Raw genomic sequence first — 13,010 nt, 5'->3', positions numbered from 1 at the left:
TTTTTTTAAAAAAGAAGAAAATCAAGTGATTCTGCTTTTGAAAATTCTTGCTAATGTTTTTCATGCAACATCTCTTTGGTGTGTGGCTCAGGGGTAGAACATTGCACCAGGATTTGCTCACGGGTCTCGTTTCTCTTCCTCCTCCCCCAGCAAATGACGACTGCTTGGAAACTTTTATAAAGGAAGCGGTTGCCTTTGTGGCTGATAGATCTAAAGGTGAAGAGCTTCTGGCCAAAATGATTCAGCAGCAAACCACTCCCCTCCCTAGCACCACGCAGGCAGCCCCCTAGCCCCGCCCCTGCCCCGTCCCAGAGTGGTTTGCAGGGTGGGGTTCCACGCTGTGGCCCCAGCACCCGCCCCTGGTTTGAGACAGCCCACTGCCCCGTGCTACCTGAGAAGGCTCAGCACAGGCACCAACCACTGCCCAGCATTGCCCCGTGCTGCCTGAGGATTGGCACGGGCACCAACCACTGCCCCCAACTGCCCCATGCTGCCTGAGAAGGCTCTGCACGGCCACCCCCGACTGCCCCGCACTGTCCCCACCCGGGCAGCCATGCAAGCGGCTGGAACTCTGCTGGCCTTCTGCTGCCTGGTCGTGAGCACCACCGGGGGCCCTTCCCCAGGTAAGTAGCGTTCTCCCCTGGCCGCTCCCTTGGGGTCTCTCCCTGAGATTGGCCGCTGGTGCCTTGGGTCTTCCCCAGGGCACTTTCCTGGCTTGGAATCCCCACAGGACCATGCGGTGGTAAGAGGTGCTGGGAGTGGTGAGAGGGGCAAGGGGCTCCATCCGGCTGCAGCCACCTTTGGGGGTAGCAGGCTACAGGAATGAAGGGTGTGGGGGCTGCCCAGAAGGCTAGGGGCAAGGGAAACGTCTTCCATTCTCTGGTCTTCACAGAGGTCTGAGAAAGGTCTGAGCAAGGCAGATCTCCCGCAGCCCCTCTGCGGGACGGAGGCGACAGGGCAGCCACATGCCTGCGGTTAGCCTCTTCTATCTGATGGCTTGTCCTTCCTTCCTGCCGGCTGCTGTCCTGTGACTTGGCCCCAGGGACCCTAACGATCAGACTCTTTCACCCTTCCTGAAATCCACTCCCTGAGGGTCAGCACTCAGGGGGAGGGGGGACACGGAGGAAGCAGCCACTGCCTGTGCACTGGGAAACTGAGGCACAGTCAGGCTAGGTGATTTGCCCAAGTCACACAGCCAGGGACAACCTTCCCTCCCCCAAAGGGAACTGGGCCATGCCCTCCCTGGCACAGGAATCAGACCAGGATACTGATGGGAACTTAAGAGGCCCTCGCCTCATTTAACCAACCAGGAAGCTGGCATCAGAGGGTTGAGGTGACCCGCTCAAGTCACACGACCCCCACTCAGCAGATGGGGACAGAAGGGGGCTAGAGTCTGGCCAAAGGGGCCCAGGTTGGGGGGTGTGCAGCAGGACCACTGACAAGAGGACGGCCCCAGAGCACCCAAGGGGTCCACGGAGGGTTCTCACCTCCTCCTGGTGAATCAGAATACTGAGGACTCAGTGACGCTGGGGGACAGTGTTGAGCTCCCAGGCCTGGCCTAGGGTGGGTGTTGCGACTGAGTGCCCAAGAGGACAGGGCAGGCTGGAGGAGGGAGGCAGCTTCTGCTGTCACTGATGGGAACATGCCACCACCATGGGCTCTGGGTGGTGCTCAGTGAACATGGAGCTCACCCATGGCCGGCAGAAGGCTGGGGACAGCACGCCTGCCCTGCCTCCCAGCTTGGGAGTCTTCTCAGCTCACGCGTGGAGCCCTCCACCCACTTCCCAGCCTCATAGGGGCCTCTCCTCCTGGTCCTGTCATGATGCAGCGCCGCCTGCCCACCGCCGTCTTGTGCCCTGCCCCTTCGTGTCTCCAAGGTCCAAGAGGGAAGCGGGGAAGAGACGCACGTTCACCCAAGAGAAGTGGCTCCTTCTCACACCTCAGAAAAGGCTCTCCTGGAGGGGACATGGAGCCGGCTGTCCTAGCATGTCATGGGATCTAATTAAACCTACTGACTGCTGAGGGGTTTCAGAGCTCTGCTCATCTCATGGAGCAGGCTAGGGACTTGTAGCAGAGTGGTGTGGGAGCTGACGTGCTGGGCAGCTGGCAAAGTCACTTTCCTGGGCTGTGCTCCTGGTCCCTCACTGGTGTGTAATGCTGCACCAAGGCTTTCCCTCCGTTCCCAGTAGATCTGCTGTCGGCCACCAAACCCCAGACGGAAGCTCCAGAGCCCACGTTCACACACATGGAGCGGGCCCTCAGCCTCAGTCCTACCATCCGTGAAATGGGAAGATAACTGCACCCCGCCTCCGATCTTGGGGAGGCTGAAAAGAGGTGGCTCGGGGAAGGCACAGGCATGGAGGCACACGGGGCGTGGGGTGCTCTCTGCTGGCCTCGGCCCCCTGCTCTCTCCAGTGCAGGACCTTCTGCTGCTGTGCTAGTGACAGCCCCCAACACCCTGCCCACGTGCTGTGATCATTTCTGGTGCTTCCAGCAAGGGCCTTCAGTCTTCGGCTGTACAGGGAGGGTGCTGGGAGGCCCCCAGTCTAGCAGCAAGAGAGATGGGAACCTGGGCCCCAGACACAAGCATGCATCCTGCCTCCACCCCACAACTCCTACAGCCCCTCCACTGCCTCCTCTGAGACTAAATTACAGAGCCTTCCTCATGACTGAGCGGGCTGGGGGGCGGAGGAAGCAACAGGGACCCCGAGGGTGGTGCCGTCTGAGCATCTGGCCTCTCTCCACGCCCAGGCACTGAACTGCACAGACCGCAGCGCCGAGTCCCTCAGGGCACCTTTCTTCCCTGAGGCTTTCAGAACCTAGGAAATTGCCACACTAGCTTCCGCCACCCTTTTGAAAAGGGCTGTTTCTTTCTCAATCTGACGGGCATCTCTTCTGGGAAGCTCTGCGAGGTGTCATGTCACCCTCTGCCCCCTCCACTCTAGTTGCAACGGTCCATCTGCCTGGACAGGGACCCTGGGGTCAGGGAGCCATTTCGGCTTCCCTCTGCAAGGTGATGTCACTCCTTACTTCCCAGTAGCAGAGAGACCACCTGCAGCCCAGGGACCTCCTGCCTCCCGGGGAGCACTGAGAGCTGCCGCAGGCTGAGCCACCCTCTATGCGGCAAGATTTGTTTTTCCCAGTGGGGGCATTCATTTGCCCTGAGACCCCTGCTGTGGCCATGTGCATTTTGATGTATTTGATAATGATTACAGTATTGCACATCATTTATTGACAAGTGCTTTGTGTATGTTGCCTCATATATTCTCACTGTCGTCAACATCCTCATTTTACAGGTGAGGACACGGAGGCTCAGAGAGGTTAGGCAGCTTGCCTGAGATCACACAGTCGGTGAGAGGCAGAGCTGGAATTCAAACTCCGGGTGTGTCCCAGTGGGTTAAGGTCGGGACTGATCCTGGGAGAGCTGTCTGTGTCCTGTGTGTGCCCTCAAAAGAAAGTCTCCACCATTAGCCATCACGCAGAGACCCGAGAGTACAGTGGGCGGGTGTGGCCCCAAGGACCCGGGCTTTCTGAATTTTGATGGTGTCATGTGAGAGGGCTTGGGGTGACGGGGTGAACACCAGCACCCCTAAGCTGGACCTGTACCCCCCAACACCCCAGTTCTCAGGCACAGCCAGGCAGACCTTATGCTCTGGGTGATGGGGGCCAATGGGGCCCCTCCCAAAGGGTCTCCCCACCCAGCTCAGTACTGGCCCACGGAAAGGGCACCCCCTCAGGTGACACAGGGAGGGACACCAGCAGGGACCATCTGCATCCAGCTCTTGGCACCCAGGTCCCCATCTCAGGGATAGTTTCACAAGCAGGGGCTTCCCAACCTCTCGGCCACACCTAGAACACTCCTGAAAGAGGGAGGCGGTGCGCAAGGCCAGCCCCTGCTGTGCCCACCCATTTTCCTACTAAATGCAGGTGGGAAGGGTCTGCCTGGTGTCACCACAGCGATCCCTGTCCATGTTCTCTCTCTTCTCAGAATGGCTTAGTACCAGCTCTACCACCAGGCCAATGCCCCGAGGACAGGAACGTACCCTGCCCAGGGCATGCCCAGCAGCTGTCAGAAGCTGCAGCTCCCTGCTGCCTTGGGCAGAAGCCCTGGCAACTCCCCTGGCATGGCAGCTTCACATCTGCACCCCAGTGCACACTGGTCCTTGGGTGCCCCGATAGGTCTGTGCCCCATGCACACAGCCAGTCAACACTCAGAAACACAGGGCTGCAGCACGAAAGCAGGATGATCGCAGGGTCCCAGGACAAGGAGACGGAGGAAACTCAAATCCATCTCCCCGAGGAGCCTGGGGCCCGGGTTTTTAAGGGTTCTGGAGTGGCGAAGTGTGGAGATCGACTGTTGGAAGGGGCAGCGTGATGTCACAGCACAGGGAGAGGAAGCAGCTGTGTTTTCGTGATGATTCCGTTCCTCTGTGGGGGGGTTTCCAAACTGGTTGCTGGAATTGGGATCTGAAAAACATCTTGGGCGAGAGAGCAGCCTGATTCAAGCTTAATTATGAGTATCTTTCTGTCCAGAACCTGGCATGCAATTCTTGTCAATGTGCGGGGACGGTTTCATTCGCCTTCCCATGACTATGTGTCCTGGGGCCTGCTCAGCACCTGGTATCATCAGGCCCTGCCCACCCCCGCCCCACCTCCAGCTTCTATGTCTGGAAGCTCCCTACCTGTCTCAGGCACGGCCCACCTCCCCTCCCACCCTGCATTAGAAGCAGTGGTGGGCTGAGGTCAGGCTGCCCTGGCAGGCTCCTGGCGGAGGCCTCGCACAAAGCAGGTACCCCCACTCCCCTCCAGCAGGCCTGGTAGGCCCCAGGCATTGTTTCTATACAGACGAATTTTATGTGCCTTTTGTTTCTTCTCACAAGCCTGATGGTCCGTGGGTTCTTTCCGTTCATGTCACCCTGGCCATCACCACCATCACCCTCTGCACCCAGCAGCAGCCTCCAGCGTGGTCTCCTCAACTCTTCCCAGCACGTAGCTCCCTCCTCCCCTAGGTCAGTTCAGCCACCTTCCAGCTGCTACCCCGTACCCTGCCCCTCTGCTCACCCATTTTACCCTCAGGTTGGCGTCCTGTCCTGTGCCCCAGCCTCTGCCTCCCCTCCACTGAGGGCGGGGCCTGTCTCAGAGTCCACCCTGCATCTCCCTTAGCACCTGCCAAACAGTCCTTGAATGAGGAAAAAGCGAGAGTGGTGTTCCGAATTAGTCACACCTGGGTTTAGCCCCCACCCTGCACTCCAAGCTCTTGGTCTCCTCGCCTGCAGAATGGGCATGCAGCAGAAAAAACAGCATCGCGGGGCCCTCCAGACAGAGCAGGAGAGGAGGAGAGCACCCATTCTCCCACGGCCCACCTTCAGCGGCACAGAGCAAACCCGAGTCCCCTCCCTGGGGGCGGTGGGGGGGTCCTCTCCACAGTTCTTTGACTCCAGCGGAGGTTCTCAAAGAGCTGCATTCGCTCACCACCTGCTGGGCGCTTGTTTTCTTCCCTGAAGATGACTGGCCCCTCTGGGGTGTTAATTCTTAACGATCAACCTTTCCTTGTTAATTTCTCTTAACAAATCATCCTAAAAATAGGTTTGACTTTTAAACATTTTTAAATTAAAAATTGAGCTTTTAATATCTGTTTAGACAACTGTAAGACAGTGAAAGGTTTAACTTGAAGCCTACATTTTAGGAAACATGTAGTTAAATAAAAATATACCAATTTCAGTATTTCTCATAAGCTTTTTATAACTTTAACACAACCTTTTAGGAACTATCGTCATGAGCTTGAAAGGGAAATTTATCTGAAGTTCAGTGTAACTGAGTTTCACTTCATTTTTAAAATTCTGTTAATCTCAAGCAAAATTAAATACATTTTATTTTTTAAAAAGTTAATAATGGTTAGCTTTAAGATACCAAGAATAATTATTTTTTGTTATGCTCCTCTGTATTTTTCAAATTTCCTACCAAAAATAGGTAAGTTTATAATCAGAAAAAGTCATAAAATATAGTATTTACAAAGAAAAAAAATGGACAGCCATATCAATTTAATGTGAGGAAAGAAAGCAAAATAATAATAATAATAATAAAAACACTAATCTCTGATAGCAAAAATACACTGAACACACACTACCCCTTCCACACACGTGTCTCTTTCTTTCTCTGCTGTTCAGATGACAGTGATGAGCAGAAACCAAGCTAGTTTCCAGAACAGTTTTTTGTTTTAACTAAAAGCCACATTCAACTTCCTGTCATCAACAAGTGCAGGGACCAGAAGGAGCTGGCTTTGGCACTGGGGCCCCTCCTTCCTGATGGTAACACTGCAGGTCCCAAGGACCCCCCACTGCCAGCACCAGTGTCAGAGTCACCTGAGAGCCTGGGGAAATGCAGGTTCCAGGGCCTCCCCTAGATGGCCAAGCCCAGCCCCTGCTGCTCAGGAACAGAGCAGTTTCTATTCCATCTTCAGAGGCCTAGTCTTAAGCAAAGGCTGCAGCAGTTTCAGGGGGGATGTGTGTGACACTAATTACTGTCAAGGACAGTCCCAGGGCAGGCCAGTGCAGGACACAGCTATCCAGCAGCACACGGGACCAGCACATGGCCAGCATTCTCTATGGGGTGGGGCGCCAGCACTGCGCTGCTTTCTTGGGAGGCAAGGCCAGGCTTCCTTGGCTGCTAAAGCACGAGGCAGGCACAGTCATCCAAAGCCCAGCCATAAAGCTCACCTTCTGGCCCGGAACCAACCACGGGACAGCCACCTGCCAAGCGGCCTCCCTTCACAATGGACACTCTTTACCGGGATGGGGCAACATTCCCAAGGCCACAGAACTTCTAGTCCCACACCTTCTTTGCCCACTCCTGGCACTGCACCGCTCAGCCTGGGGGTGCCACGTGGTGACCAGAAACCTCGGCATCCTGGCTGTCTACCCTTGGTGGGGTCTGGTGTGCACCCACAAACATCCAGGACCCAGGAAGGGCCTCTTGCAGACCTCAGGCAGCAGTGGGAATGGCCTCCTCTGGGGCCCTCGCACTGAGTTGACACTGACGTCCTGGCAAGGCCTCCCTGCCATGCCCAGCTATGAAGCCTGTCCCCTCCCGTTCCCCAATCACCCTGCCCCCAGTGCCCTGGCACCCAGCTTTCCATCCAGACCATAGCAGGCTGCAGCCTCAGGCACAGATGCTAGGGGACAGACTGCGGGGGAAGCCCCCGGTGCTGCTTCCCCATCTTGTATCCAAATATAGGCCTCCTTGGTACAGGAAGGGCAGGCCTCCCTGACCCCAACGAAGCTTGTGGACACAGTGCACTGTCACCCACAGGAGTGTCCCTGGAAAGTCAGGAGGCAGTGCAGGGGTATCAGGTGCTGCAGGCTGCCAGGAGGGGTGCCCTCCTAGGAGCTGGGCCTGAGGCTGAGAGCCAGGCAGGCAGAAGGCCTTGAGAAGAGGACGGCGCCATCTCCTTCCAGTGGGAGGCCCTACCTCCATCCACCGCCTAGAGGGCCAGGCTGGGGCTGACTTTCCCTACCGTACTAAGGCTACATCCCGTACTTAGGTTCTTACCTGTGGGACATGTTCTGCTTTTATCACATATGTTGGAAATAACCCTGGGTTCTGAAAGGGGGGCACAGGTTCATTGCACCCCCTGGCACCTGGTCCTCAGCTCTGAAAATGCAGCAACAAATGCACTGCAGGCGTGTCGGTCGGGGGACAGGTGAGGGGGCAGGTGAGGTGGGAGAGGTGAGGGGGCAGGTGAGGGGACAGGTTGGGGGACAGGTGAGGGGGCAGGTGGGGAGCAAGTGAGGGAGGACAGGTGATGGGGGCAGGTTGGGGGGGCAGGTAAGAGACGACAAGTGAGGGGGCAGGTGGGGCATGTGTGGGGGCAGGTGAGGGAGCAGGTAAGAAAGAACATGTGAGGGAGGACAGGTGGGTGGACAGGTGAGGGGGGCAGGTGAGGAGGGACAGTTGAAGTGGGGCAAGTGACGGGGCAGGTTGGGGGGCAGGTGAAGGGTGGGTGGGCTGGGTAAGCGGGGACAGGTAACAGGGGCAGGTGAGGGTGGGGCTGGTGAGGGGGGAGCAGGTGAGGGGTGGGTGGGGCCAAGAGGCACACGCCAGCGGAGAACTGAGAACCACAGAGGCATGAGGTATGACACCTGGACTGAAGACCCCGCTAACATCAGTGTTCTTATCTGGTTCTTCGTCTCTTTCAGATACTTGTTCCCAGGACATTATCTCAGGTGTGAATCCAGGATTTCCTAAAACAATAAAGACCAACGACCCAGGAGTCCTCCAAGCAGCCAGACACAGTGTTGAGAAGTTCAACAATTGCACGAACGACATGTTCTTGTTCAAGGAGTCCCGCATTACAAGGGCCCTAGTTCAGGTAACGGTCTGGGTTCTGGTCACATGTCACGAACAGCCCTAAGCAGCTGAGTTGCTACAGTGCGACACCTAGGCGAGCAGGGCGGATGTAATGTGAAGTCGCTCGTAAGTGCAGAACTCTGGGCAGAAAGCAGATGCATACGGGGTTGGAGTGGACAGCAGCAGCCGAGGCCAGCATCCCCAGGGCAAGGCACAAAGGTTACACAAAGCACACAGCTCCCCGGCAGTTACCAGGCCCCTGGCCCAGAGCCCACTAGGCACGGGGTAAGAAGGCGCCAGGGCCCTAATGGGGCTCCTGGAGGTGGGCGCCAAGGCTGACAGGGGAGAAAGCCACTGTCCGAGGAGCTGTCCCTGCTGGGACCAGGGTCCCCATCTGGCCTCACCCCTCACGTGCCCTGCAGCCCAGAAGTGTCCTTGCCACTTTCCCCCTGGAGTGCTCACTCACATCCCAGAGTCCCAGAGCTCTGCCCAAGCCACTGCCCTTTCCCCGACTCATTTTTACTGTGCCTGCTCAGCACCCTCCCTCCTAGGGGACCCTCTGGGACACAGCCAGGCCTTGCTCGTCTGTGTCCTGAGAACACCCACTTGCTAATGTGGGACACAGGCTGTGGATGACACCCACCACCGCGTGCTGGCGCCTGGAGGGAAGGGACAGAAGCAGCCCTGTCCAAGGCAGTCTTCACAGTGTTCATGGTTATGCTGGGTCACAGGTCGGGGTGATTTTTATAACCTAATTATTTCCGACAATTGCAAACTTGTGAAGGGCAGCATGCTTTCCTATGAGAAGCGCGCTACAGAAGGCAGTATGGCGTGTAGCCAGGGTCGTCACTCCACAGCCTGGCCTGGGTGACGCAGGCCCTCCCTCCTTCTCCGGGAGCCAGCGGGATGCCCTGGGCCTGAGTCCTCGGGGTTCTCTGGGAGGGGGCTTGGAGGTTGTCCCTCTCCAGCTTGGCGATATTGGGGACAACGTAATTTCCCTAGAGCCGAGACTAAAACCTGAGGAATTTTTCTTCAACTCCTCCGAGACCACAAATGAGAAAGAACCAGGCGGCTGCCATATCCAAGTGGAGAAGGGCTGTCCGGAAACTCAAAACTCCCAACCCCAGGAATGGGGAGGGGAAGCCCACAGACCCCAGGCCTGACACAGAGGCCACAAGAAACAGCCATCATGGGGCTGGAGTGAGGGCTGCAGGGAGGGCTCAGCAGGGCACGCAGGAGACCTAGTGTGACGTCCCTCCTGAGTGCAGAGCTCTGGACAGAAAGGAGACACCTGTCTCAGGAAGGGGCACAAACCCCAGCACAGGCAGGGAGTGGAGTGGGAGGGGTCTGCAGGCTCTGCCGTAAGCCGGAAGCATTGCCCCAAGACGCCGGCCCACTTCCCTTCTCCTGGGTGGGCACCTGCACCACTGTCTTGAGGCCCCGCTTGCTAGTGGAGGAGCCTGCCCTCCCTCCCCGGTGCCCACTAACCCAGTCCCTTTGCTCCCTACAGATAGTGAAAGGCCTGAAATACATGCTTGAGGTGGAAATTGGCAGAACTACCTGCAAGAAAAACCAGCACCCGCGTCTGGACGACTGTGACTTCCAAACCAACCAAACATTGAAGCGGGTAAAGCAGCAGGCCCTTCTCTCAAATGCGCCCTCTCTTCCCCAGCCCACTCCCTCCCAGGGCTGTGAAAAACACCCTGTCACCATTTCTCTAACACAGCACTCCAAACCTCACCCCTGAGGAAGCCAGGCCTTCCAGACTCCCGCATGACCAAGGATCCGGGAGAACAGGAGGTAGAGCCTGTGCCAGGAGGTCCTCAGACGACATCCTCCCGTCCTAGAGGCGGAGACACAGCTCGGGAAGAGCGTCCTGGGGTGCGGGTGGAAAGGGTTAGAGTAAGAAAAGCTTTCAAACAATCCAGAAATTATATATATATATATCATATACATGTATATGATATATATGATAGATATCATATATAGCATATCTCTGCAGAGAGAGCAAGAGAAAGGAAACATGGCAACATTCAGCAATTATAGAGGTGAAAAGCATATCTTCTTAAATCATTCAAGTTTTCTGTAGGTTTGAAATTTTTCAAAATGAAAACTAGGGGCAGGAGAAGAGCTCCTCTGTGAGGAGCATCCCTCCACGGGCAGAGGGCTCCCCGCAGGGCAAGTCTGAGCTCTCAGGTGTGCCCTTCTGTTTCAGACTCTGAGCTGCTACTCTGAAGTCTGGGTCGTGCCCTGGCTCCAGCAGTTCGAGGTGCCTGTTCTCCGTTGTCACTGACCCCCGCTTCTTCAGCAAGACCACAGCCGTGACAAACACCAGGATGCGTGCTCCCTGTCCCCCTCCCACCCATCTCATGACCGGCCTCACAGACCCTCTCAGGCCTCTGACGAGTGAGCAGATGAAGTGCCGCTGGGTCACTGCAGGGCAGCTGGAATGGGAGCATGGTAGAGCCTCCTAACAGATTAAATAGATCACATTTGCTTCTAAAATTAACTCCTGTTTCTGAGGCTGCACACCTAGATTCCGGGTCTGGGTGCAGGGGACTGAGTCAATGGAGGGAGTTGTGAAAGTAAGGGATGAGCCCCCGTGGCTACAGGCCCCCAGGAGAGCAGGGTACAGCTCTGGGTCTGAATCAGCGGCAGAGCTGTGGGCAGGGACCCCATTGGCCACTGGGCACCTTGGCCTGTTGTGATGAACACAGCTGGGAATCAAGATGAACAGCGAGCAGCAGCCATGCTGGCCCTTTTAGGGGAGCGTCGGGAGGTGAGGCAAACCTTACCAGGGATCCCCTTTACCAAGGGTTCTGACAAGTTGAAATTACTTCCTCTGGGGGCCTGACCAGCCTGAGCTGCTAGCTATAACCCTCCAGAGGCCAAAGCCCCAGAAGAGGTGAGCTGTCCACACCAGGAGCAGCAGGGCCACGGCTGTGCCTCCCTGAGGTTCAGGCCTCGCAGGGACTTGCCCTGCTGCCTGAGTGGGGGCAGAGCAGCAGACCACTCCCCAGAGCCCTCCAGAGAGGGCGCCCCACTGAAGATGACTGTGCTGGGGGTGCAGGAGGAGGGAGAGGCCACCAAGGGCTGGAGGGCACCAGGATTGGAAGAAGACTGGAAGAAGTGCCAGACTGGGCCACCTTGAGATCTGGGCACCCCAGAGGACTCTGCTGTGCAGCCAAGGTTTGAGTCAGTGCCCTGCCATGATCCATAGGTTGCGGGGGCACTGCACAGCCAGCCGCTGTCACCCTTGCTCCCAGCTTCACCAGCGCGTTCTCCAGTCACATCCCCAGGAGGCTGGCTCGGCTGTGCTAGCTGTGACTCTGGCAGTCACTAACCTAACCCTTCGGAGCCTCAGTTCCCATTGGTACAATGAGGCCATGTCTTCTGGAATCATTAAGAGTCAACATATGTGAACAACTTTCAGAACTACAGACCACTCTGCAAGTGTAAGCTGATGATAAAAATCTCAAACTGAGATCTCTGTCCTATGAAATGTAATAGCTGACTCTTGATGGAGTTTCTGTAAGGGATAACAGAGGCACACGATGAGTCACCCGATTAAGAGCATGTTAGTAATTCACGTTAGAATGAATCCCTTTTATGTTTACAGCAAAAGCATATCACATATTAAAACCTAATAAGAAGACTCTATTTCACACCTCACCATGTCAAATTACCAGATAAAACACAGGAAATGACACTTGGAGACAGAAAATCAACAGCTAAGTCAAAATCAAGACTCCTTTGCTAAAAACTGTGACTAACAGTTTGCCAGCTTCTTTATATTTGTGAAAATTACGCACTGAAAGCAAAGCTCTCTGTTCTCAATTTGAAAAGGGAAGTCTACCTATAAGCCCAGTACATTTACATTGTTTGTATGACAGAATGATTAGGTATTATCTTACTTTCTTTGTATACTTGACATACAAGGTACATCATTTGTTACTAAAAGTATTTCTAATGACCACTAATTTTCTTTCCTATAGAGTCACATAAAAAATTTTGAGTTGTTCATCTGACACAATGTGGGTCACACCAACTAGATAGAATCTCATCTTTGCCTCTGTCCTACTGGTGCTGCCCCCAGGAGCCAGCCTCGAGAAGGGGGGACACACAATTAACCACCAGAATCCCAACTCTCTTCCCCAACATGAGGCCTGGCCAGTGCTGGGAGAATTAACCATCAGACTCCCAACTCTCTTCCCCCAACATGAGGCCTGACCAGCGCTGGGAGGAATTAACCATCAGACTCCCAGCTCTCTTCCCCCAACATGAGGCCTGGCCAGTGCTGGGAGGAATTAACCATCAGACTCCCAAATCTCTTCCCCCAACATGAGGCCTGGCCAGTGCTGGGAGAATTAACCATCAGACTCCCGACTCTCTTCCCCCAACATGAGGCCTGACCAGCGCTGGGAGGATTAACCATCAGACTCCCAACTCTCTTCCCCCAACATGAGGCCTGACCAGCGCTGGGAGGAATTAACCATCAGACTCCCGACTCTCTTCCCCCAACACGGGGCCTGACCAGTACTGGGAGGAATTAACCACCAGACTCCCGGCTCTCTTCCCCAACAGGGCCTGGCCACCACTCAGGGGAGAGGAGGGCACAGGAGTCTAAGGCCAGACAGTGCACACAGATGGTCCCGATGTTACCA

At 55.7% G+C, this 13,010-nt stretch overlaps 1 protein-coding gene across 1 annotated transcript; it reads left to right on the top strand.

Moving 5' to 3' along the window:
* The first annotated feature begins 203 nt into the window (after window positions 1-203).
* CST7 (cystatin F) lies at window positions 204-10,851 on the top strand. The gene is made up of 4 exons (XM_001098076.5): window positions 204-623; window positions 8,196-8,368; window positions 9,857-9,973; window positions 10,562-10,851. The coding sequence occupies exons 1-4, from the start codon at window positions 488-490 to the stop codon at window positions 10,637-10,639; spliced, it is 504 nt and encodes a 167-aa protein (XP_001098076.1). The 5' UTR covers window positions 204-487; the 3' UTR covers window positions 10,640-10,851.
* The last annotated feature ends 2,159 nt before the right edge of the window (window positions 10,852-13,010 follow it).

The sequence above is a fragment of the Macaca mulatta genome, chromosome 10 (genome assembly GCF_049350105.2).
Source record: "Macaca mulatta isolate MMU2019108-1 chromosome 10, T2T-MMU8v2.0, whole genome shotgun sequence".
In the NCBI taxonomy this organism is placed as follows: domain Eukaryota; kingdom Metazoa; phylum Chordata; class Mammalia; order Primates; family Cercopithecidae; genus Macaca; species Macaca mulatta.
Note: the sequence above shows the minus strand (reverse complement) of the source record. Positions and strands in the feature narration are given on the sequence as shown.